This window comes from Phoxinus phoxinus (genome assembly GCF_949152265.1).
Source record: "Phoxinus phoxinus genome assembly, chromosome: 9".
In the NCBI taxonomy this organism is placed as follows: domain Eukaryota; kingdom Metazoa; phylum Chordata; class Actinopteri; order Cypriniformes; family Leuciscidae; genus Phoxinus; species Phoxinus phoxinus.
Genome location: NC_136884.1, coordinates 15,092,417 through 15,119,981, shown reverse-complemented (window position 1 = coordinate 15,119,981; position 27,565 = coordinate 15,092,417). Strand labels below are relative to the sequence as shown.

The 27,565-nt window shown below is 38.8% G+C and overlaps 1 protein-coding gene and 1 long non-coding RNA gene across 5 annotated transcripts in view; one reads left to right on the top strand and one right to left on the bottom strand.

Annotated features, from left to right (window-relative positions):
- Positions 1-27,565, top strand: part of LOC307003855 (thyrotropin-releasing hormone-degrading ectoenzyme-like) — a 106,375-nt gene that overhangs the window by 8,974 nt on the left and 69,836 nt on the right. For both annotated transcript variants that reach the window (XM_079622703.1, XM_079622702.1), the window contains exon 3: positions 234-360. In XM_079622703.1, coding sequence (XP_079478829.1) covers positions 234-360 — 127 coding nt within the window. The remainder of the gene's footprint in view (positions 1-233; positions 361-27,565) is intronic.
- The window catches only part of LOC307003857, a 42,670-nt gene that overhangs the window by 4,442 nt on the left and 10,663 nt on the right, over positions 1-27,565 (bottom strand). For 2 of the 3 annotated variants that reach the window (XR_013798849.1, XR_013798850.1), the window contains exon 5: positions 8,718-8,909. This is a non-coding gene — a long non-coding RNA (uncharacterized lncRNA). Of the gene's footprint in view, positions 1-5,725; positions 6,975-8,717; positions 8,910-27,565 lie in introns of those variants that run through there. The other variant, XR_013798851.1, reaches the window with a different exon arrangement.

The window sequence follows — 27,565 nt, the reverse complement described above, 5'->3', positions numbered from 1 at the left end:
TTTACACGTGGATTAGGTGACAGTAATACCTTCTAATGCCTCACACACTTTTTAGGGGTGCATTTCACGTCAGATGAAGGCATTTGGCAGATATTTTCACCAAGGATTACTCTTTCAAGTTATCCTTGAGGGAATTCAGGTTAGGACTAAACCCAGAGCCGTACAAGAGTACATTCAGCACCTGACACAATTTGACTTTTGTTCTTCCTCTCTTCGATGTTGTGTTGATGTAGATTCGGCTGTACGCCAGGCCTGACGCCATCCAGAGCGGATCGGGAGACTACGCTCTGCACATCACCAAGAGACTCCTGCAGTTTTACCAGGATTACTTCAAAGTCAAATATTCCCTCCCGAAACTAGGTAAGACGACTTCAGCTTTGTCTGGCTTTAGTGAAACGGCAATAAATGTGCTTCTCATGGGAAAGCGAGTGATTTTTCATTGCTTAATTTGTTCTGCCGGTTGGTTCTGTGTGACTTCCTGTTTTGTGCTCGTGTGAAGAGGTGAAGGAGTGTCGATTGCATTTATTGATCCCAAAGGCATTCTAGGCTGTTTGTGGTTGTGTTTGGTGTTGGGAATTAGAGCACACACACCATGCATGTGGTGTAAAGTGTGTGTAGTTTTAAGTGTAAGTGTGGTTGTGGCGGACTGGCTCACATCAGACTGTGTCTCGCTCCATTGGGTTCCTGTCAGTTCTCTGACTTCATTTGAATATAGCCATCAATCTCTCTAGGCGTCTGTCTGTCACTCTCTTCCCCCGCCTGCTCTCTTCCTCTCTAAATGTGTGTGTGTTTGCATGTAAGCTGTGTATTTCAGCGCACATGTAATATTAATCATGTTCCTCTCTTAAACGGTCTCTGGGAAGCATTTGCTCTTTTTGCTGATAGGGTTAAGACTCTCTCAGTATTCACACAGAGACTACATCTCAATGATTTTCTCTCTGAATTTCTTTCATTCTCGTTTTCACCTTCTAGTAAATCCAGCGTAAGCTATTAGCTGTGTTCGGGAACATGGCAGTCGGTCTGCTAGTTTGCAGCAGCTCATGACCATAGACCAGCTAATATGTTTCTAAAACACAGCGACCAGCTTAAGCTTTTCCAGCAGGGGTTTCTAGGACTTTAAATCTGGAATTAAATCCTAAATGTTTAGTGGTAATGAGGACAATGTAGCATTCTTGCTAATGATAGCATGTATTACCTTGTGAAAAAGAAGTGTGCTTAAAATGGGCATGAAACAGAAGTTGCGGAAGTCTTTTCTTTCATATTGTGCCGCATTATGAGCAAAACGTTTCTCAAACAAGAAGAAATGTAGAAGGGGATTTTGTCCTTTGGTAATTGACTGAATCTTTGGATCGTTATGACTTGTTATTGCTTATGCTGAACGCAAAAGAAGATACTTTTAAGAATATGGGAAACCAAATTGACTTCCATAGTATGGAAAAATAGAAGTCACTATAGAAGTCAACGGCACCCATCAACTGTTTGGTTACCCATATTCTTCTAAATATCTTCTTGTGTGTTAGGCAGAAAAAAAATCATACAGGTTTCAAACAACTTGAGGCTGAGTAAATGATGACAGATTTAATTTTTGGGTTAATCCCTTTAACATGAATTTAAGCTATGATATATTTTCATTTAATTGTAAATAACATGCAATGACGTGTTAAAACATTACATTCAGTTTGCACTTAAGTACTGTCAATTCTTTTAAGTATATTATTTATTTTCTTTTTACAAGGGGATTAGCAGAATATGACAATGTCTCAATAATCTCTGGCCGTGTGCTTCATACAGCTGTAAGTTCTGTGCAGGACACGATATAATCAATAACTTAATACAGTATCAGAACAGGATTGGCATCTTTTAAAACCTCTCAGCATCGCCTCGTCCCACTAATGAGTCTTTTTTTCATCACTGTTGCTCTATTGATTGACGTCCTGCAGGATCATTTCACTGAATCTTTAATCCCTTTAATGAGGCTGGAGATTTTATTCACCTTCTAAAAAGATGGTAACGTCTGGCTGTTCAAATGTCGCATCAAAGACGCTGCCTTTGCAAAGAAACAGTTTGTTTTCAACTCAGTTGGTGACCTTAAGATACTTTTGACATGTACGCATTAATGTTGCTTGTCACTGCTTAACTGAGGGGTGAGCCGATCTTCATCTGAGAAATGATGTGGATGTAATGAATGCGTCCGTTACGTAAAGACACCATCTGTGTGTTGAGTGTTGGAGCAGTTGCAGCCCCTCTGGTCTCCAAACCGGGACATTCTGTCTTTCTGCTCATGCAAACGAAAAATATATATAGAGAAATGAAATCAGAGCGTACAGGTTAAAGACTAGGAGCACATCACATCTCAAGTCCTTGAAGCACCTCACACAGATGTGTTTTAAAAGCTTGTTACATCCGTCTAAAGCTTCCTAACACTTCAGTTTTTAAGGTTTATGTAGTCTGAGAGATTTTAGGCCATTTGTTTTGTTCCTTCTTTGACTTAAAGATTAAAGTTCTTTGTATCCGCGGCTCTTGGCATGTGATTCGTCGCTAATGGCATAACGATTTCTTTCAGAAGAAACAACGACACAAACCGCAACACGACCCATTCATCAAAGTGGCCCATTGTTCGCCCGCCGAATCTGAAGCAGAGTCCAATTAGAGCAACTTAATCAGAGCCGCCATTTACCGTGACTGGCAAATAAGAGACAAAGAGCCACTTTCTCTCTTTCATTCACTCTCTCTTTTAAAGAGGGCAAAAAACTGAATGACAGTAAAAGGATTCAAAGAATGATGCAAACCAGGGGAGAAAATGGACTTTGTTGTCGGGTAGCATGTTCATACCTTCATATGATGATCAGAAACCGGTTTCATGCCTTTGACGCAAACGCTTCCAGAAGCTTCATCATCAGTGAAAGAGTCACATGCAGAATGATAATAAGATGAAGAATCAGAGCGGAGTGTGTCTGCATCCATTTAGCTTTCATTACATCAACAAGTGTCTTCAGATGCAAGAATCAAACTGTCGGATGCTTCTGGGAGTGGTTGTGATGTGAGGACGCTCTTTAGGTCCCAACGAGCACAGAAATAATCAAATCTGTCATAAGTGAGCGTTTGCAGGCGCTTTTATTTCGACATTTCACCCCTGCAAATTTGTGTGCTGCAAAACACATTTGACGGCTAATTCTCAGATTACATCGAGTTCTAGAGAAAACAAGGGCTGTCTGGTGCTCAAACATTGAGTCAATTTGTATATCAAATGAGATGCTGTTCAGAGTGAGATGATAAAATGGTCTCTTCAAATGGTGGTTTCAAGAAATTCAGATTCTTAGAACACTAGCCTATTGCTAATCGCACACTGCACAGTACACTTTTTGTTTTTAAATATTTAAAAAAATCTAAACATATGCGCAATTATAAAAGTTTCAAATGTAGCATGATACATGTGTGGCGTCCAATTAATTAAGACCTATTTAAAATATAAAATTAAAATGATTTAACATGAAAATATTATTTATATATGATATCTGATTTTAATAATGTTTAATATATAAACAAAACTATATAAATATTATTTTATATTATAATACTGTATGTATAATGTATTTAATTGGACTATTTAATTGTGTATTGTAATTTATAATTTAATATGATTGTAATAATTTAATATAAATGAATGTATTAATAATCAATCTGGTAATTGTAATTCAATCAATCAAGTGCGAATATGAGCAAACAAGAGAATAAGAGTTGATTCATTGAGGTCAATTGCATTGTATTGAGGTTGCATTTGATATTCTAAATACTTTATTCAGAAAAAGTGCATACTATGTACTATACTGCAGACAACTAAATATATGCCATTTAGAACATATCCTTGGTGTTAAATTTCACTTAAAAACTATTTAACTTCATCACTGTCATATTTTTTCATTCTCATTTAAAATCTGACTTGACAGCTGGTCTGTTTGAGTCTACAGTCGATCTGAAAAGTGGAAGACTGTAATGGAGCACATCATCTGTTTGTCAGAATAAAGAGACAGTGTGAGCGTTTGAAGCAGCATTTAGCACGTCCTTTGAGAGGGACGTGATCTTTCTTAGACATTGATCTACAGTAAGTGCTTCTCAGAGAGAGATCAATGATCTATCAAGAAGAGGCCGAGTCGCTCCAGACTCTTCTACAGTCTGACAGCAGAATCTGAGTGACAGAGACGGATGAACGCAAGAGGAAATCCAATGCGTGACAAATGTGGACGGGTTCATTTTCATTTGCTGTTAAAAACACAGAAGGATCAGCAGTGTGTGTGTGTGTGTGTGTGTGTGTGTGTGTGTGTGTGTGTGTGTGTGTGTGTGTGTGTGTGTGTGTGTGTGTGTGTCATTCATTGGCTGTTATTCCTTTTGAACTTCCTGCATGTTGATCCAGGAACAAGTTCCTCTCGGCTGAATCTTGTAAAGCGTACAGATCAGATCCAGCTCAGAATCACACGTGACCTTCAGATTTATTTAAACCCACTGCATGATGGGAATGATGACATTTATCACAATCACCTTTGGGCCCTCCCTACTTTATGAGATCACAGTGAGAAGAGAGCATTCTGGGTAATTTCCTCAGTCATGGGAGATCGGTAACAGGGCCAGAGCTGGAGAGATCAAACTATATGCATTAATCTGAGAGAATGAGACATTATAGACGTCTGATAGCATCTTTCAGAGACCGCATATACAGTGTTTCTGAGGTGAGTGATTGATTTTGAGGAGGACGAGACGAGTTTTTTATTTCCTTGTTTTGAATGAGTTCATTTCTTCGCTCATTTTTGCAGTTCATGTCCTCTGCAAGGACATCTTTCACGGCTCTATTCTAACCATCATTATTTATTATCAATACAACTGTGACACTGCCATTTCTCTTTTAGTTTGCTTCATCTCGCTCTTTTCTTTCTTTCTCGCTCGCTCTTTCAGTTTCTTTCCTCCCTCAAAATCTACTCTTCGTCCCTCACTACTTTTTCAAGAACTGAAGCATAAGCTGCACTTTTAAATACCTTTTTTTGTGTCTCGATCGCTATCTCTGTGTGATTGTTCTGAGTCGGATTCCTTAATACAAAAAATCCCAAGGATAGTGGTAATCTCTTGTAGAATTCATTAAAGCTAATCATCAAGGTCGGACGAGGGGCGTTTTGAAAGCGCCGCACCATCAATGTGAAAGTGACGGTCATAAAACTGAAGGGTATTTCACAAGAGATGAAAAATGAGGCACATTATAAAAGAATCACAAAGCCGCTGTATGTCTGATGAATGTTAACTGAGTGACGCTCTCCATCCCTCCTCTTTTACTGAGAAACAACTTTTGCCAAGTGTTTCTAAAACCTGACCTTTGACCCTTCAAGGTCTTCTGCTTACTACTAGTATACTTTTCAAGAGAAGGAGGCTCAAATTCATTCATTTTAACAGCATTACCGTTATTTTAAAATGTGCCATTATGATTGATGAGCTAATTTTTATTCACTGATCGCTCCTTATTAGAGCACAAAATCATAATCCTCATCACAAGAAACAGAAATCTCCATTTCTCGATTCGTCTGGTATGAAATAAAAAATCCAACCATTATTAACTTTCTTTTCCTCACATTTTAATGAATAATTTCCCAGCACTGACTGAGAGCTTTATGTTTTTTCCATTACCAGCCTCTCAAAGCGAGAGCTCATTCACAATGCACTAATGCGATAAGTGTGTGTGACGGGGTCTGTTTTATGTCGCTGTTTATCATAGAAACTTATTAGATCACACGAGGTCACATGATCAAAGGAGACGTCTTGACACATGAGCTGTCACATTCATATTTTGGATGGTGCTAATAAACATACAGGTGTCTGCAGCTTCTGTATTAATATTACATGAGCTGCTTCGCATTTCAATACGAGAAGCCTTCATCATCTACATATAACAGCGAGAGAAGTTGTGAGACAGAAACACAAGTGTGAGAATATGTCATTAAAGGAAAGTTTGCCAAATTATATGATTTTTATAAAAAAAAAAATATTGCCTCACTGTATTTACCATTTACACACACAAAATAAATAATTAAACTGAATCCTAAAACTTAGGAAGTAGCTATATAAATATTTTGAATTAATTTCAATAAATTTTATTTCAGTTTTCATTTTAATGTCAGTTAAAGTTTCATTCATTTTATAGGTTTTTTTGTCATTCTATAATTTTTTTTTTTTTAGTCATTTCAGTACATCAATTTAAACTAAATTAAATGTTGTTTTGGTTTCTGCTGGAAAAAAAATAAAAAGCTTTTATTTTGTTTTAGTTATAGTTTCTATAATAACCCCGCTCAGTGACCATATCAAGAGAAATGTTGACTGTGAATATACTTACTAATTTATTAAAATAGATTATTTTTGTCAATATTTGTTGTGTAAAGCTTGTAAAGTTAACATGCTAATGTTGCTAAAGTGTATTGAGTGAATTAATTATTTAATTGATTCTTTGACTCGTTTCTCTCGTTTGGTTGTTGTGAATACAGCGCAGTATGAAGAGTGATCCAACGTTTCCACAACCTTGCAATATGTTGACATTTTTCTCACTTGTCATTTCTTGCATTGAGTTTTTCATTTTCTTCTTTCAGAACTCTAGCAGCAGCAGTGTGACTGTATTCAGAGACACGCACTGACCTTCAGTGTGTTTAATCACAGCTGTGTGTGTGTGTGTGTGTGTGTGTGTGTGTGTGTGTGTGTGTGTGTGTGTGCGTGTTCGGCGTGTTTCGCTCTTTCTGCTGAGTTTGGCTCTTGCTTTGTTTGGAGGCTGAAGGCGATGTCACGGGTCTCCTGTCTCTTCATCTATCAGCCGCTTTCTGAAATCTACAGCCCTCTGGTCTCTATCGATTCTGCACATCATTTTTGTCCGCCTCCTGCTGAGACTGAAAGCTGAAGCCGAGATGGAGATTCAGATTCAGAACAGCAAGGAGGAACTCGGCTGTTTCCTTTAAAAAGATTAAAAAGGAAGTTTGCTGATGGTTGAGAGATCCAGACATCAGATCATACTGAACACATACAGCAGGGGAACACGACTGTGATGTTTCTGGCAGCTTGTGATGTCAGTTGAGTTTGTGTAATCTTGTCTCCAGTGTGAGCATCTTTCCCATAATCCTCATCTATGATTATGAGGGATATATTCTGTCTGTGCTGTTGCTGCTCATCGCTTGCTGTTTGACTCAAATTTACTGTCTCACCTTCAAGTCGAAATCTAGATCAAGTTCTTACCCTCCTGAACAGGCCAGACCAGCTAGTTCAGACTGGTTTATGCTGGTTAGTGCTGGTCTGGTCTGTCTGTAATCTATCAAATCTTGCTGGGTGACACCAGCATTCAAAATAAGTGACATGTGAAGGCCAAGTACGGTAACCCATACTCGTAATGTGTCCTCTGCATTTAACTCATCCAACTCTAACCATCAGGCCACGACCGCCCCTGTACAAATACAACAAATGCTGCGATCTATTGCTGGTCTTTTCACACTAACTGGAAAGTAAGTTTTTTACCATGGGTAATTTTTGAAGGGTTTGCAGTCATGCAGATTTCATGGTATTTGGTGTATATTTGTAATCTTTTTGATGCCAAGGATCCCCAAATATAATATGATTTCCCATTGTAAGGGATCTTCTTCCTACAATTCAAAGGCATTTTCATGTATAAAAACAAATTAACATTGTGTAAACACAATATTTAACAATTGTTAAATAATTTAATGACATAATTGTAAATGTATTAAATTCAATTATATTGGGACATTGCCATTTTTGCACTAAAGTACTAAATAAATTATATATATATATATATTGAACAGACCAGCAGCCATATCACCCTGTAGCCTAAGACTGGTTGTCCACTGAAGCTAAGCAGGGCTGAGTCTGGTCAGTATCTGGATGGGAGGCCTCTTGAGATAACCAGGTTGCTGCTGGAGGAGGTGTTAGTGAGGCCAGTAGGGGGTGCTCACCCTGTGGTCTCTGTGGGACCTAACACCCCAGTGTAGTGACCGGGACACTATACTGTAACAAGCACCGTCCTTCGGATGAGACGTAAAACAGAGGTCCTGACTCTCTGTGGTCCTTAAACATCCCATGGCATTTCTCGTAAAGAGTAGGGGCGTAACCTCTGTTTCCTGGCCACATTCCACCCATTGGCCCTTACCAATCATGGCCTCCTACTAATCCCCATCCACTGAACTGGCCCTATCACTTTCTCTCCTCTCTCCACCAGTATCTGGTGTGTGGTGAGCGAACTGGTGCCGTTACTGTGGCTGCCGTCGCATCATCCAAGTGGATGTTGCACACTGGTGGTGGTTGAGGAGAGACCCCGATATATATACACACACAAATTTGCAAATGTTTGCAGATATAAATTTATTAGTGGCCCTGGACCCCAGTTTGAAAACCCCAGGTATATAGTAATCATTCAGCACCATGATAAATATGACTTATGGAAGTACGATGGTGGTATTATTATGATCACCTGTTCTAGGCATCACTGTACATGGTACCGACACAGAGTGAAGAAATGAGCTGTATTGACTGCACACTAAAGAGCAAACACCCTATAGTGAGTGTAAATGATTTTCACCGTTAAACACAAACGAGTTTCACGGTTCTGCCGTCACTCCAGACTTCTGCCACTGTAATCAGTTTTATATTGTGTATGTGGTGGTCAATGTGTTCCGAGTTTCACTTACTTTTGTGTTTGATTGCAGAATCTCGTCTTCATTCCTATTACAGGTTTAATTCAGCCTCAGTTTGTGCCGTAGATCAGAGTCATTTGTCTGAGAAAGTAACGCTGTCACTGGTTCAGTCAGAGTTGCACTGGAGACTCATTCATCACCAGTGGGACAGCCGGCGCCTCGTGCTGATTGGACATTTAGGATCAACTATTAAGAGAAAGAGAGAAAAATATATAAAATACAGAGATGTGCCTTTATAAATCCTTCTTTTATCCACACATCTACCCATCATAGGAATCTGCAGTTTAACGGCCATCTGTCTGTTTGTGCTGATATATGAAGCTCTATGGAAATGATGGAAGATGATGGTATTTAAGTATTTATGGTCTCTTTAAATGGTTTTCAGGATAAAGCCCCTCAGACGGACAGGATGCTGCTGAAGAGGGATTTTGGGGCTCAGTGAGCAAAGCAAAGTGAAAAACTCAAGAATCCATCCGCTCACAAATAGCAGAAGGCGTCTGATTTTATAATGCGCATTAGATCTGGACAAACTGGCTCTCAGAGGACTGTTCAATAAAGTGTGATGTAATCCTGTAATTGGATTGATTATGACAGAGAGGCCAAATGACACGCCGGCCAGCACACTGTGGGAGCACGCAAACACCACACACACACACACACGCACGCACGCACTCACGCACGCACGCACGCACGCAATGACTATTTTAGACTAACCTAATGCTTCAATTTGTTTAATCTGACCACCAACATTCACCAAAAAGATGCAAAAGTGAATTCATCATTGTTCATGTTGATGGGCAAGTGACAAATAAGAGTGTTAAATCTTTTAAAAATCTACTTTAGAAATGTCAGTTTTGAAAATATTAAATTTAATCACTATAAAAATGCCATGTTGTGTAACCATCAAGTAATAATATATTTTCCATTCTCTTTTCAAAGTTTTTTTTTATATGTAAAAATTCATTATAATTCAGAAATTAAAAGCATGCTTATATATGAATTGCAATGTTCTTTTTAAATGTCATTTACCCAGCAAGTAACGCACCAATAAGATGTTTGACTGAAGGTGTCCACCCATTTTTGAGCAATGATTCACTCTATTGTCTAAGATGTTCCTCCTCTTCATCAGCTTACAGTAATATCAGCTGAAACTGATTGACAGGTGGAACATGTACTGCAATGCTCCAGAGTTTCGTGTTGATGTGAGTTTAATGTTCAGTGCTTTAGAGATGAACATCAGCAACTGCTTTTAATTAGTCTGGCTTTGAGAGTAATTTCCACACTCTTCTCACTCTCTGTTCATATTCTATAGTGTTCCCCTCAGATCTGAGGTGGGTTGGAGTCTCATTGGATCTGCAGTGAAGTTACTGATTTCAATCACATCTCATTTACTGCAAATATGCCATGAAACGAGAGTTTGAGCAACAACACAATCAGCTCTTCTGTCTCGTCTCGTCTGGCTTTATTTGCCCGCTGATTAAAACTTCATGAAATCTCACATTCCTCAAACAAGCAGTTTTAGGTGAACATTTTCAACCGAGAGAGCGTTTAGTGATGTTTTTCTGTACAAAGCACTTTTATGTTTAAACAAAGTTCCTCCCGCAGAGTTTGTTCCTTGGGCTTTTTCCTCGGGGTATGTTGGTCGATTCTTTTATAAAATGATTAAAAAATAGCAGGGTCTCTTATACAGTCGCTCACTGTATGTGTAAGTCACTTCCAGTGTTATTGATCGAACACTTTCTGCCCTAGTAGGGTTTATGAGCATTAGTTGAAGATCCAGTATTTTTAGACTGAACTCTCAGCTGAACGTTGATGCTTTTGTGCTGGTTTACGTAAATAGAGAAGATATGTCTCGGTTATTGAATCTTTTTATGTTCATATAAATATTTACACATAATAAGAATTTTGCTGATGAAAAAAGCAGTTGAAACATGAGGACGTTTCTTTTTTTCTTTTCTTTTTTCTGAGTATAGACTTTATGTACATTATGGCCATTAAATATCAAACAAATTCATCCTCAGTGCTGCTGCTACAATTCACTTTCAATACTGTGGCTACATTTAATGAAAGACAGAAATAAAAACACAAACAAAAAATAGATCTGGCCTGAAGTCGTGTCCTTCCCATCACCCCTGTGCATGTGTGTGTTTTGTGGACACAGAACACTGCATGCCTGTGTAATTACAAGCGTTTATTTTGTGTGTACATGTGTATGCATGTGTTTGTGAAGCGTGCTCCTGTGTGTGTGTGTGCTTGTGAGCAGAATCACTGGCTACGATTACATGGAACCAAATAATCCATTAGTAATCGGATTGATGGCTCAATCGGACTGAAAAGCCTTCATGTAAACACCTTAATCGATCCGACTGAGCTCGATCCAAATGAAATTTCGATCAGATTGAAAGGGGTGGTTTATTCCTTTTCTAATCTGATCGAGAGGATATGATGGGATAATCCCATCATGGGGTAAAACACTTGATGGAATTGAAAACCGAAACTGAAAGGACTGCGCATGTGCAATGACATTGAAGTAGCGTAATGACGCGAAGAATATAAATGAGTGTCCCGTCATTCTAAAATTCTCCTTTCACTCGGCGTCTGTGAAGTGGAGCAAGACAACGTCCCACCAGTCCTTGTTTTGGATTTCCATCCACAGATGACTGGTTTTGGGCACGGGAGGGCTATTTTTACTCGGTGATAAATATAAGCAGCGCTGAAAAAACGTGCATATGCTCATTGTCTCCAAATGACCAGAAACGGATAGTAAGTCTGCAGTTTAAAACAAATAAAGAACCAACGTAGGAGAATGGTTATTATGTGCAAACAGTGGGAAACTGTATACTGTATTTGTGCAGTGTGCACGTCAAAAAATCTATTCCCGATTTGAAGCTTGTGACATGAACGCGCACATTAACCCGATCACTTTGTTTAGCGTTCATGTAAACACTGCGCTCTGATTCATTAATCGGAATAAATTCAGTCTTATTGAGACTAAAGTAGTGCATGTAAACAGAGTCACTGAGGGATATTCCCACAGCAGTGTCAGTCAGTCCGGCCTCATCTGCTGCTGTGTCCTGTGTGTTGATGAGCGCCATCGGGAGAAAGAGGGAGAGAGAGACAATCGTGCAGGATGATGAAAGATGGAGGGGAAAAGAGCGGGAATGTTTGGATGGACTGAAGGTGAAAGCTCGGGTGGATGGGGTGAAAGAGCTCTGGTCCGGTGAGCAAGGATGACTGTCTTTTTGGTTTTAATTGTCTCGACCCTGAGAGGGCAAACGGCCAGCCCTGGCCAATCACAGCGCTCTATCAGCCTGAAGCTACAGCAGCTAAATCTATAACACTCTGCTATAAAAAGCACACCACACACACACTGAACCCTGATGAAACAATGAGAGCAATGCTGACCGCACCGTCATCAACCCAAAAACTGATAAGACAAGCTTCAGCAAACTGTACTGTTGAAAGTCTGAAACTGTTCTGCTAAAATGAATGATTTGTTAATGTGTGAATGAAATGAAATAACCTAACATAAAGATTTGAAGGGGATCATGTGTCTAATTGGCTGTGTGGTTGGACTGAATCAGCCAATGTGTAAGCAGTACAGGTGATTTTAGAGCACCCTGTGTAGTGCTGTATATATATATATATATATATATATATATATATATATATATATATATATATATATATAATGATATTTGCTCTCAGCTGCTTTGAATTGAATGCTGCAGTTTTGGTTTTGCAAAAGTTAACATGCTAAACTACAATAATGTAACTAAAAAATTCCCCCGACAACTTTGTATGCTTTGGAATAATAATCAATATAAATAATGTATTAATAAATCTGAATTGAATTTGTTTCTATTCTAAGTAACATTAATAATGGGTAGAACTTAATATTCAATATCTTTATTTTTTTTTTTAAATGTATTAAACATTATTCGATTTAGGAAACAATATGTTGTCTTGTATCACGCTCAATATTTTCTCAAACAGTATGAATGGGTCTAGATATTCAAAATGGAGGGAATTTTTTTCATCAAGAATGCATTAAATTGATCAAAAGTAACATGTACAAGTTGTTACAAAAGATTTCCATTTCAAATAAAGGATGTTGTTTTGAACTTGATATTCATCTACAAGTATAGCTGCTAAAAATGTAGCTTTGCCATCACAAGAATAAATTCCACTTTAAAATATATTAAAATAGAAAACGGTTAGTATACATTTTAATAATATAAAAAAAATTTGATCGAATAAACTGCAAGCAAAGAGCTTAGGTGATTTTTGGGGATCCACAACATCAAAAGGTTTTACCAAAAAACCCTTTTTTCATATAGAAAGTCGGAAATTCATAGTTGATAAGAGTTAAAAGCAACGCTATCTCACGACCAATTCGTACGAATTTGTACGAGTGATTAAAAGGTGGCTAATTCGTACGAATTTGTACGACCTCACTCGTACGAATTTGTACGATTTGTCTAAAGTTAAACCCACGTGATGGGCGGGGTCAGGGGTAGGTCATTCGTATGAATTCATAAGATTTTGGCAAATCGTAAAATATGTACGATTTAGTCAAAAAACATACAAATTCGTACGAGTGAGGTCGTATGAATTGGTACGAATTAGCCACCTCGTAAAATTCGTGGGAATTGCCGTGAGATGGGGTTGGTTAAAAGATGTATCAAAAGTGGTTCACGAAAATATCCCAACGACTCCAGCACAGCACATTAAACTCTTAACAGGCTATGAATAATTAGCTCTTTAGCTTGTGTTTTGTGATTTATACACCGAACAGCTCATTGATTTCACTCATCAAGAAACAATCACGGCCAATCTGAGCGTAAAATGAAGAATCTGAGGTTAATAATGGATAGAAACTCAATCCAAAACTCCCTTAACATGAAGTCAATTACTATATACAGTACGTCACGATATCACTGACACTGCTAGCAGAGATCTGTGAGAGTTTGAAACCAAACAAAGTCAAACGAAAGACCTCAAGGGCTGACGCGTCACCACATATGTTGAAAGCGCTGCAGGAAATAACTGAATCGCTCAGAAAGTTGAAGCAAATAATCAGGCTGGTTAGATTCGAGAGTAATTATATTAATCATTTCATGCGTCGTGTGTTATTAGAACAAGCGTCCTGGAAGTCAAAATAAACTGTTGTGCTTCTGTACCGAAACGATATCATGAGGAGTCGTGCTTTTAAAACAGCTCGAAAATACCTCAGAAACTGTGATAAATATAGACATAATTGAACACTTCTGCAGATCAAAGCACAAACTGAACTGAGTACAAGGAAAATAACATTTAAAGATGTGTTCCTAAAACACTGAAGGGGAGTTTTTCCCTAATATACTCTGAGAAAGGTTTGAGATGCTGAACACGGTTTCAAATAAAGTGTGCTGAAATGTGTCTTATTATTGGCCTTACTTGTTATTCTTTCCCTTTTTCTTCCAAATGTGTCGTTGTACAATAACAATTACTCAGTCTAATGAATTCGAAATTGAGTATAAATCAATATTTGGCTTCAGCTGATCACAAACAATTTTACAAACACAAAAGCAGTCTGAAGTGAACAATAATTGACTCTGAACTGGTTCCACAAATAGTTTTTGACTAAATAATGTCTAAATCTCAGATTTAAAACCAGCTCCAATATTAAACACTCACAGACTGCATCATTTCATATAAAGATCATCATTAAGATATGAACGGAGATAGTCTTCTCCCAGATTAGCCCAAATAACACTTGACCTCTGCAGTTCTTGTCTCAAGCGATGAATTCACACGTGGCGTTGTGGTCGTTCTCCTCGAGGGTCTTTTGTTTCGACTGTAATGAACTATTTCATACTTGCTTAGCTTGACTGTTGCCTTGGGCTACAAATATTCCCATTATCATCTTCTCTGAGATCATATTAAGTGTCTGTAGTTCTTCATAATTCTCTCTTGCAGGGCTGTATATCAGTCACACTCTTTTCTCTCTGTCTGTCTCATAAACTGACACTCAGAGCGCTGTGACATTATTCTGGGAGTTAATTGCTAGTTTTGTGTTAATTCTGTCTCAGTTTCTGTGTGTCCTCACTGACCTTTTCCCTTAAAATCAAATCTCGACGTGTCATTTAGAAGACGTCAGGTTTGCACGTTGATCTGCCGATCAGATTGCAGGACGAATGACCCACAGCAACTGCATTCCAGCAATAATAAAACGGCCATAAAATAGCAAACTCCTTTGTCTTGCTAAGGCTAATTTCAGAGCTAGCATTATATCCTAAATATACACAAATAATATTTTCACACTTTTTCCCCACACAGTTTGTTTGGAAAAGACACATAAGAAATATGTTTCACTCACAAGATATTTACCTTGATTTGTCTTAGTTTTCTTCACACATCTCATATTTCATCTCAAGTTCTTTACCGACACTATTGTCTCCTTGCTAAAGAGGTACGCTGACTTTTTCACGCTAACAAATGAAGGACAATCCTTTAAAAAAAAAAAGAAGTCTAAATAATAATGATATATAACGGTCTAAATAAATATTAAAATGTAATCAGTTTTACCACATGCAGTAATTCATATTTCTATTTGTCTAATGATGTTTCATTGTTTAAGCCTGAAAGTCTGTGACTGGGATAACAGTAAAACAATAATATCAAGGAATATGAAAACTGGCAAACATAAATAATGAAGACATGATATCATTTTTTAAGGTAAAAGAGAAGCACAAACATAAAACTGGCAGAAGTTGCAGTAACACCTCTTTCAAGAGGTGTTTCATTAGTATTTTATGAAAGTGTGTGGCCTGATTATTACTGAGCAGATCAATCTGGCTTCTCTCTGTGTCTCATGTCTCCACCATCTGCGAGACTCTCGTCCATATGTTTTTCTGTCTCACTTTTGCCCCTCTTCTCTTCCCTCCGTGTCCCCATCTCTCATTAGCATGTTCCTCTCAAGAGCTCTTGTCCTTCTCACTCTCCAGTGCTCCTCATCTCTTCCCTCTCCTCTTTTCCTGAATCAGTTTTTTGTGTTTCCATCTCCATCTCACTTGTCAAGTCCTCTTGTCTCTGCGAGCGATGTGACCTGGCCTCTGTTCTCTGAGGAGAGCGGCTGTTGAGTTGCAGAGCAGAAAGTTTTGTGGACTTCACTGTGGATTTCTCCGCCTGTCCGTTTCCAGGCTCAGGGTCACCGAGAGTCTCTGGAGGTCGACAGGGTCAAACCTCCGTCTCGCTCCTGTGGCCTTTGACAGCTCTACTGCGGTCAGCCACATAAACGCTTTGGTTCTGCATGTTCAGGCTTGTGTCTCGTCCTCACTTGAAGACAAAGACACTGATTCAAAGGAAACTCTCGTCCCTGTATATGTGTGTGTGTCGTCTAATCTTTTTCATGGCTGTGAACAAGTGTTGTTCGTGTTTTCCCACTCCTCTTGAACAATAATAGACCTCTCCAGATCGCTCTTCACTCCGGGGATTGTCAAATACGTGCTCTGAAAACAGGGTTCTGTCTCATCCTGGCGATGAGTCTCGTCGCCCTCCTCACTCAGCGTTTGTCTCAAGAGCCTCTCCAAATATTTATCCTCCGACTCCAAGGTTTCATTTTCATGAGTTCTCATGTTTACTAAACTAACAAGACACAATATCACATTTTGTGTTTCAGATTATATTGCCATTATTAGCAGATCTTTTGTTGTGCTGGTGAAAAGCTGGTCTAGTTTATGCAACTAATACCTTTTTTTTATTTTCCTTATAGGAAGATCCAGCCAAAACTATGGTGTTAACAGGTTTTATATGGTTTCTAACTGGTCCAAGCTGATCATTTTTGATCTTATGTTAGTCCAGGCTGGTTTAGATGGTTGATCCACTGGTCTGATTTTGAACTTGTAGACCAAAAAAAAAAAAAAAAATGATGTCCCCAAATGAAAAGGATTTCTGACATTTTGTCCCCATAACGTAGGGTATGCCTGAACCACACACACACACTACTTATATAAAGATGAAATTGTAAGTTGAATTTGATGTGCTGTATTCAGTGCTTCAGACTAACAGCAGGTCCATGTCAAAGTCATTCAGAGTGAATCGTGACATTAGAGTCGCTCTAGAAGTCAAACAGCTTCTTTCCCTCAAAACTCTCATACATATTTAACAAAGAGCCTGAATTTCACCAGCTTGACATACACTGAACCGGCCGGTTTTTGTCCTTTTCATTTTTTAACTTTTTTCTTCCAGACTCTTGCTCCATTTCACGCTAGTTTCCTCGTTCACTCTGTCAGCAGCCTTCTGGACCCACAATCCCTCTCGGCCTGAAAGTGCTCAAGCATGATGGGTGCACAGGTGCTCAGTGATGTATCCATCCATCCACATATTCTCTTTCTCTCTATCTATCCTTTTTTCATTTATTTATTTATAAATCAGTTTTTTTTTACTCCTATTACATTTTAGTCAGATGGCGTCAATCTGTTAACATTGATGTAGTGTTTGAACTTGTCAATGTTTCACAAAGGACAAATTCTCCTTTTTTATATTTTAGTTTGAAACATGCACTTCTTTACGTGACACGGTTGATGTGTTTTTAGTTGCGAGTCGATGGCCCTTTTTCTCAGATTCTGCACAAACGCAGCTGAAGTTTTCATGGTGATAGTCTGTCTTTGTTAAAGTGTCGGTGGGTTTGTCGCAGAATACTGATCCTCCTCTTGTCAATGTGAAGTCAGTGAGGAGATGTTGCAATGAGCCGCTAAAAGCAAACAGATTTCTGCCGATGACAGAATGACACTTCCAAACAAGATCTAGAAAAGAGTTTCAAACTCACGGCTTGGGACAGGCAGAGATGGAGTTTGTTCATTCTGTCACAGTCTCAGTATATACAGTACTGTGCAAAAGTCTTAGGCACGTTAGTATTTTCACCAAAAAAGATTTTAAAGCCAGTTATTTATATCTTTTGCTGCAGTGTGTCTGTAGGAAATATCAGTTTACATTTTCAAACGTTCCTTTGCCATTAATTTGAATAATCCAGTGATATTTTTGTCAACAGCCGGTATACTCCACACAGAGATCTGATCTCACTATCATCAAGTCTATCTGTGATTACATAAAAAAAAGGAAAACAGAGACAGACTAAATGCAGAATACTGAGGGCTAGCATTAGCTGTTTAGCACTGGAGCTCAGGGGCAACTCTGGAGTTAAACATGCCAAAAATGGAAAATGTTGCACTACACTTTTTACTCATGATTTTGTCCTTTTTGTTTTAGTACTGAAACGTAACAAGCACAGAATGACAATTGCGTCAGTCTCCTGAGGAGATTTCCCGAGGTGTGAAGAATGTGAGCTGCTGGCCAAAGGCAATTTCTGCAGAGACAAGCAGCAATGAATTCAACTACATTTGCATTTTGTTGAAGGAAATACCAGGGTTCACAAAGCAGAAAAAGAATAGTGTTAAGATTTTAGGTAATTTGAGCTTTAAGGCTTTAATTCTGTAAATGACACTCAGCTCACTGCTGTATTATGCGTCTCACACAAGAATAAACAGTGACTGTGCAGTGTAAATATGGCTAAAAAAGGTTACAACAATGTTGCAGATTCTAAGTATAAAGATTGCAAAAAATAAAAACAATTAGCACACAAGCTACATGCACAGTGGGAGAGCCGTAGGTAGCCAGCCACCAAATCCTGCTCAAATCCCAGTCAATTAGCACAGATCCGTCCAGATCAGAGTCATCAGTATTTCCATGGCACTCAGAGAGAAACAGCCAATGAGAGAGAGCAATATGAATCGGATTCAATTCAACCATCATCCAGGATTCACAGATACATCATTCAAGCTGGGAACACTGAGAAAAAACCCTCTGTGAAACAAACCCCAGTTTACCATCTCCAGCTCGAGCCTGTGTCCAGCCAAAGCTTCAATCTCACGGCAGCTGGGGCCTGTACCATGATGGTAGTTGAACAAACTCATGGCTGCAAGATTAGTTTCAAGTTGACGAAACCAAACCAATCCAACCAGGCTTTGTTGGTACAATGATGCTGATCATCAACTTTCTCTGTCAACTCAGGCTTTGATGCTGAGTTTAGGAGTTTAGGTGTGACATCAGTAGCGAACAGCCAATCACATGTGGAGAAAGAGTGAAACTGCGATTCATTTCTCGCAAGAGAAGCATTGCAATTCACTTATTAAATAAGAGTATTAAAATATTAAGAACTGAAACAAATTTACACAGCAAGGAAGAAAATAGCTGTCTATGAAAGAAGACAAAAGAAAAGTCTCGCTACTGTATATCAGTGCAAGTAAAAGTTGTGAAGTTAGTTTATACAGTTGATAAAGGTATGGAGAGAATTGAACATTTAAGCTCAAATGTAGTCATTTTATAGCTTTATCTATTGATTCTAAAGCACATTTATATTACCTTTATATATTTATTCATTTAAACTGAGCATAATAATAATTGATGAACTAAAATTGTAAATGTGTGATCGATTAAGGGTATAACAATTACATAAATAATATGTAAATCATAAAAATGTATTATTCAAAATAAGCTTTACTAAAAGCCAGACAATTTTGTCTTTAAAAATCATTTGCTATGTAGTGACCTTTAATTTGGAGTAGAAACAGGTGCAGTGACTTTATCCAAGACGTCTGTCACTTTGCTCTCTGCTGATTGGTCCAAGTTCGGTTTGCAACCACTTACCTGGAACATAACCTTCCCTGGACCAGGTTAGCCATGGAGCGGATGTTACTATGGAACACTGCTACCAAAACCACTTTCATGGTGCCTAAAACCCAGGGTTGGCGCAAACTAAACTGAAACATACCTGGCTAGCCACCTAAACCGGCTTCATGGTATAGGCCCCTGATCTGAGAGCAGCATGTGTGTGACTGATGAAGATTTCGGCTGATCAGTATTCACTTCACTCTCATTGTGCTGCAGATCCTCTGCTGACTGTGCCGTCTCCGTCCAAATGAACGATCTTGTGTTTTAGGCCACGGAGAAGCTCATTCGGCTCTGAGCCGTGACGGACCTGCAGCGAATTACCCTCTGTGATCTGTGCATTCAGAAGATCCTCAAAGAAACGTCACACTGAGTGAATAAACCCGCATAGACACAGATCCAACAGCGACAGCGTTTAACAGAAACATTATATAAACTCACTAAGTGCGTTTGAATGTGTCTTTATCCAAATGACACTTATCAAGTTTAAGAATTCAACAATAAGGCGTTTGTTCACGTCTGAAACGCCTCTCGCCCGACCCGCGTGAACAAATTAGAGCGTCTGCCAATACCATCGACCGTCTGAAGCGTCTGCCGTATGAAGGCTGTAAACAAAAGACAGATTGCTTTACTGAGCACGAGGATACGAGGAGAAAAAAGATGTGTCATAAATGGAGGATATTGATTGGATGTTTTGTTTATCTAGCATTTGTTCTGCTGAAGTCGGAGAGCGAAGATCAGATGTTACTCAATGTCTGTCTTTATGTGTCCAGATTAGATATTTTTGAGAAGCCTGTGTGTTTGAAAGTCCTAACAACATTAAGAGAGGCTCAAAGAGAAAATGTCTGTCACATTACTGCACTTGCGTTCACCTCTAAATTCTTTGTCTAAACGTTTTTTTGTTTTGTTTACTTGCATTCAAACTGAATGAAACTGAAAAGTCCCTGATTGGCCGAAGCCTTTTATACACCCTGATAATGTGTGTGTGCTTCAGTCTGGCCGTTTCTTTTCATGTGCTTTTGAATTTCGCCCAACAAAACAGAACAAAGACACCAAAGCCCGAAACTCACCATTAGAAATTTGCCAAGAAACATTCATAAAAAAGCTTCACAAAAACAGCTCAAGACCCTTTTCTTTGTATCCCGCTTTAAATTTGCCTGTAATGGCCATTTTTGTGCACCGACTTTGTAAAAAGATGGTTTATTCATCCTCTTTTTGTGTCATTCTGGCTTTTACTTGTAAGGTTATTGTTAGTATATTGTTTTACTTATGCCATAAAATACAGTATATACATTATATATTTATATATCGTGGTGTAAATGGAATTTCAGCACTGAGTGTCAGTTATGGGGTATATAAGATGACATCTGTCACTTTGTAATGAATAATTGAAACTGGAGTGTTAAATGCACCTCATACACACAAAGGCTCTCATATTCGACCGCGGACTGAGATTTCTGGGTCCTGCGACCACATTCCTGTCCATCCGAGAGACAAAACCACTGCAGCTCGGACAGGACGAACTCACTTAATGTGTTTATTAGCAACTTCAGCCTCTCATGTGAATCGGGCCCAATTTGTTTCATTAGACGGTTCATGAAACTTCTCTAAAATTACATGATGACATCAAAGGCACTTTACAATATAACATTAAAAAGTGGGTGAACGAGATCTTGAGTTTAAGTAATTCAAATCTCTAGACGATGACAACTGTCACCATTAAATTAATTATATTGCTTCAGTTTTACAAGCATATTGCTCAATTTTCCATGAATAACTACATAACAAATATCTTTGAGTCTGCCATCAACTTAAGATTCAGCCATATTTTTAAATATTCATTTATTTTATTTTTAAACCCAAAGTTAAATTTCCAGTTCACTGCCCCCTAGTTGACATTATGGGTTTGAAATAATAGTTCATAGTTTATTTTTGATGACTTGACTACAACTGGGTTTTGAAATGTATTGTATTTGGACAGACAGATAACTGAACAGTATGTTCACTGTAGTTTTTTGTCATTTTGTCCCTTATCTAATCCAAGTGTCCATACGGGAAGCTAGAAGCATGAATCAACCTTTAGGATTTCTGCCAGCTGATATTTCTAAAAGCTACGGAAATTGTAGTTGATTAAATCAGGATGCTGCAGAGTTTACATTCAAATACAGTTTGTCAAGTGAAGTTTTCTCTCTGCGTTCACTTTCTGCTCTCAGTGCTGAATGTGTCAGTGCTGCATTTTTCTTTTCATTCTATTTTTAAAAATGTGACATTTCTGAAAGACGTGACGAAACAAGGAAACCAGAGCCCAATGACTGACTGGTCTGCAAAATGACAGCTCTCGACTGGCTGAGGTCACGTCAAAACTTCCCTTGAGATTGTAGATCTGAAGACAAACAGATCAACACTGGCTAGTTCATTTAGCAGAGTGACTGAATTTAATGAAGAAAATTCAGAAAACAACAACTAGTGTACGACCTAAACACACAGAGCTACTGAATTTCCCTAAACTTCTATATTTTCTATTTTAGAGAGAGAGAGAAAAGAGTTAAAGGAAGAAACATGTTTCTCACTCTTTTTTTTCCCTTTGACTTGAAAAAGTGACAGTTTAAGTTCATGATCACACAGTCTCAGGAAAGGGAGGAAAACTTTGTTGAGGAGGGTCTCTGAAGTCATGATGTCAACACACACACACACACACACACACACACACACACACACACACACACACACACACACACACACACACACACACACACACACACACACACACACACACACACACACACACACACACACACACACACACACACACACACACACACACACACACACAGAGAATATGCTTCCACATGTACAAAATCAAAACAAAGTGAATATTTCAGTATCTCTATCTTCAAATACAGTGAGAATTTCCGTGAGTGGTAGATTCTGACATTCGGAACATTTGACAACTATATATATATATATATATATAAAGACACATTCTTTCTGTTATGAAATATGAGTTCATCACGATCATTTATTGAAACCAATCGTTATGATCATCGTTATGGCATCACAATTATGAACTCATTAGCACATGACTGTCCACATTTACATATCTACACCTACACTGTATTTGCTCTAATAAAAATGAATTATGGTTGTACGTGTTCTATGTAAAAATGCGGTAGATGGACATCTTTGACCGTGTCGCGCTCGAGACCCTGGCTTCTTTTTCATTCATCATTATGTTGGTGAATAAAGACTAAAGTGCAGCGTTTAGAGACAACTCCCAATGACTGACATAACAGAATTTACCGGTATTTTGGTGCTGATGTGTGAAAGGTCTCCCTACCAGTAAAAAGACAGAATCCCATTGCTTGTGTGAATGACATATTTGTGTTTTTACCGGTAAAGTCATGCAGGTGATTTTACGGTAATTTACCGGGAATGCAGTGTGAAAGGGGCTTCTACGTGCTGATATAGAAGCAAAATCTTCATCCATGAGCAGTTTACTATCAATGATCTTGTTTTACCACATCACATTTTTTTTAGCATCTAAAGCATTTTTGATTTAATATATTTAACATATTGTTCACTCTTACAAGATGAAGACACTTTCACCTCTTTAGTTAATCGCTTATAGTAGAGTGTTCATCTTTACTGAAGTGTTGTGGGTTTGAGAGTCTCTATAATGACGGATCTGATCTCAGACCTGCTCTTAAGTGGAGAATCACCGGCAGACATTAGACATAATGGCCATTGACACACTCTCACTCTGCAGGTTACATCCAACATCTCACTTGACTTTCAGCAGGATTAAATGTGAAGTTGAATCAGCTATATATTATAATAATAATTTCCAGATACAAATCTGACCCGGATTCTCTGGAATAAACCAGCCATATTATATGCTACTGTAGTTGTTATTGTATGTTGTTTCCTCTAATATCAACACTGACATTTATCCAAAGGTCAACAGTGAGGTTAGGGTGGAAACTTTAAAGGGAGGCACTAGTTACCCACTGAGTGCTAATGAGGTGTATGTTGTTGTGGCTGAGTGCCAGAATTTAGGGTTTTAAAATCCCCGGAAACATCCTCTCACCTTCAAAACAAATATGAGAGTGTTACTGGGTTTAATAGTGTTTTTGCTACGCTACTGCATAGAAATATGCTAACAAATTCACAAAACACTTTAGCAAATGCATAAAAAAATGCTAGCAAACACCAAGGTTACCCTGGCAACCACTCAGGACACTTTAGCATCATTAGCATCATAGCAGCAAATATCACAATTTTTTTAATTTTATTATATAATTTCTTGAAAAATCGAGATTTATTGTGTTTAGTGGTGGTCAAAACACTTATTGGTTTATTATACTCTGAGTTTTTTAATGAATGTTCAAAGCAAAATTTCGCCTCTTCTCCTCTACACATTTTGATGTGGTAATGTTTTAGGTTAATTAGGCTCACGATCAAGTTTTGCAGGAATAAAAGAAGAAAGGAACATGCTGTGCCACGAGGAAGAGAAAAATAAAGCAGCCGAAAAAACATTATGTTGCTTCAAAAGCAGCACATTGTTTTCATGGACTTTTTCAGGATGTTCCAAAAGAAAAGCAACTATTAATTATCCCTACAATACATTTCCTGAGGCATGTTGTGTGTTTTCTGAACACGCTGCTGTGGAAGCGCCTGACGATGCAGTTTAATAGTTACTAGAACTGAGGGAAGAGTCACTCAACTCTTTTACTTTCCGTTCAACAATCCCTTGGCGCTTTGCTACATATGCTGTGTCTTCCCAGCAGTCTCTGCTCATAATTTCACAGTCACACATATTAAAGTGCAAGTTCACGGTTTTGAATATTTTTCTATTTCTGTCGCCCGTACACTTTCCATCCCGACGTCAGCAGAGAGACAAAAAGTCCAATAACAAGCAGCTTCGCCTTTCCTCCTCTTCCAATTACTGATACAGACGAATAGCAAACGGAGAGCAGGAAACTGCTGGAGTGTTTCGGGACGATGTCTGAAGCTCACTGATCTGTGTTATAATAATTCCACCCGACCCGTCGCTCCGGTCCTGAACACTCTCTCTCGGGAGTCGAGAAGAAAAAAATGTTTGTGTCCCTCCGTTGTGCTCGGGTGCCGCTCTGATTTGTAGTGAGCACCTGAATTTGACCACTTCTCACAGTTATTGCCTCTCGCCTCTAAAGACTCTCCATTTCAGCAGCTGTGATTTGTGGAAGAGCAGAATGGGCCTCAGACATCATTAGAGAGAGCTGATACTAGCGGGACGCTCCAGCTGGAGCCGTAATAGCGCTTATAGTATCTCACACTGGCTGAAATTGCGATTGATTGTGTTACCGGGTTAAGAACGGGAACGCTGTGGGTTTGATGCACTGTGAGGAGAGAGACCAGGAATTTGTTAGTATGAGGAACGCTTACAGGTGTGAGTCTGGGAAGTGACTTGGGCACTAAATAAAAAAGGCTTATGAAACGGACAGGGCATTACGTTACAGGAACACACCTCAGTCACTGAAAGACGACAAATCCTTACAGATAACGTGGGTTTTCTTCAGTTTCCTTCTCTTCTCAAGTTTCAGAAAAGAAATCAACAATGTCTCAATCTGTGCTTAGATTTGCCCGTATATAGTGCAAGTCTGCAATCAAAAGTCAAAGATCTCAATATGAAGTGAAACATTTCGCATTAAATAAGATAATGATTGGAGCTGCTGTCCACATTCTTTTATTAGTTCTATACTCTTTGTATCATTGTCTCATTTGTGTTTATTTTTAGGTCTCCAATGGAGACTAGTCCAAATAGAACTTCATTAGGAAAACTGAGCTATAAACGAGCAACTCTGAGCCATAAAATTGTGGCAAATTTTCAGATGCCGTTCTGATTTGAGATAACGGAGGTGAATGTGTGAGATGAGAGGTGGAGTGAACTGTGTGATAATGAGACGAGCTGAGAGCATCTGTTTGACCCTCTCTGGAGGCTTTTCTCCTCAGGCACCACTGCAGCTCCATGAAGGGCCGCTCTCTTCTGCCCCGCTGCCTGTGTTAAGAGCTCAGATGTGAGAGCAGACCGCAGGGCGTCAGGGGTGCTATGGACCGAGAACGAGTCTCTCCACTTTACCGTGACCACACACACACACACACACTCACAGACCCAAACGCTTCCCTCTCTCCTCATATTCAGACTCATGTGCTCCTGAGCTTAATAAAGCTCGGTGGTGAATAATGGTCGACATTCTGCTGTTCACTAGTTCAGGATATTTTTAAAAGATAATTTTTGTTGGTTTCTGTGTTTGAACGTGTCTCTGAAGACTAAGAAACTGACAACCAGGAGTCGTGACCCCGTATTGACTTCTCTGTGCTGCATTGGGAGGTGCAGGAACTAAGAACAGGAAGAAAAGTGAGACTGCAAGATATTAAAGAAGAATATGTGAGGAATATGGAGTCCAGGTGAACGTAGGAAGCACCAAAGGAGCACAAATCAACACAGCAAACCCACCTAAACCTCATCAAGATTTCATCAGGAAGACACAGCGTGCCTTTAATATGAGAAAAAGCCACAAGAGCACATATTTCATCGGTCTGAAATAAAAACAGTAATTTTAGATCTGTTGCAATTTATTGAGCAGCGTGATTCAGTCAAACAGCTTCATATTGAACTGAAATTTGTGGCCCAATTAGCCAACAAAACAGCAATTATTACAAACTGCAAACGGAGTCTCCACATGCAGAAGCACCTAAAAAAAATCTATGGAAATTGGGCAGATCATTCTGAAATGTAATTTCCAGGTGAGAGACTTTAAGGTCTGGAAACATTTCAGATCACGCCTTTATGATTTACCTCAGTAGAAACCACTGGAACATCTCAACATGAAAGTCCTTTTGATCAGCTGCTGATGAAACACTCTGAACCTGTTCTAACTCCTGACTCAGCCTGGACTCTGACAGGGACCTTCTTGCTATGAGGCGACAGAGCTACCCACTTTCATACAATGTCTGAATTAAACCTCTATTAACATATAAAACAAAAAGGTATAGGATAAAACAAATAATACCCATCTAGCAAACATCTGCAGGGCTCTCAAGTCTCACGCATTGGGCGTGAGACACACACATTTAAACCCGTTCACATGCCACACCTTGTATTTATCACGCTGAGGAGTAAGGGATAACTTGTCCCGCTATACAATTAATGTACGAGGCGCAGGCAAACGGAGGAAAGTTCTCTGCCGAGTTCATAGCATCTGTCTCGAGTTATACAGAGTTAAATGCCATGTACCAACCTATCAGAAATTGGAATTAGTTGTTTCCGGGTAAATTACGTGTTCCCGCTGCAAGCACATTCGTTACTAGGCAACATGCGCACACACTGAGTGGAAGTTGGAAGAGCAAGATCTGATGAATGCAGTTTACGGTAGGAATAGTCCCGTATTTAAGGGTCCTGTATTTAATATTGAATTCCTACCGTAGGAACGTCTTTATTTTTTTTGTAGCATTTTGATTGGACAATTCCTGGACGAAATCTCTTGCCTGTGATCAAAGACAGTGAGAGCTGATATTGAGGAATATAGCCAAATTCGTGCTAAATTATTTTTGATGCAGTCAAAAACTCTCCAACTGCTTTTCAAGGGGTCATCGGATGCAAAATTCACTTTTATATGGTGTTTGCATATAAATGTGTCTTTGCACTGTGTGGACAGAACCACCATACAATGAAACAATCCATTCACTTTTTTTTTTATCCTCAAAAAGCCAAAAAGTTGTTGCTCATTATCATTTAAAGAGACATGCACCGAAACGGGTCGCTGTGAACAGAGCTGGTTTTGAGGAGGTAAAAAGTGTGTTGTATACACAACCATTGAGGAAATTTAACCAAAGTATGTTCCAAACTTTACATGAAGACCCTAAAGACTCATACCAACTTGCTGTTCAGTTGGCTTGTTTGGGATCAAATAAATGTTTCTATTTTTGATCAATTTGTATTTTTTAAATTTAACTATTTATTTTATTTGGATACATTTTTCTGTCTTTTATCAGATTTACCAATTGTTATCATTTCCATTTGTGCTGGTCAATTATAAACAATAGGCAAAATTTAACTGCTAGCCAAAATGGAAGCGAATTTGGTGGGGCCG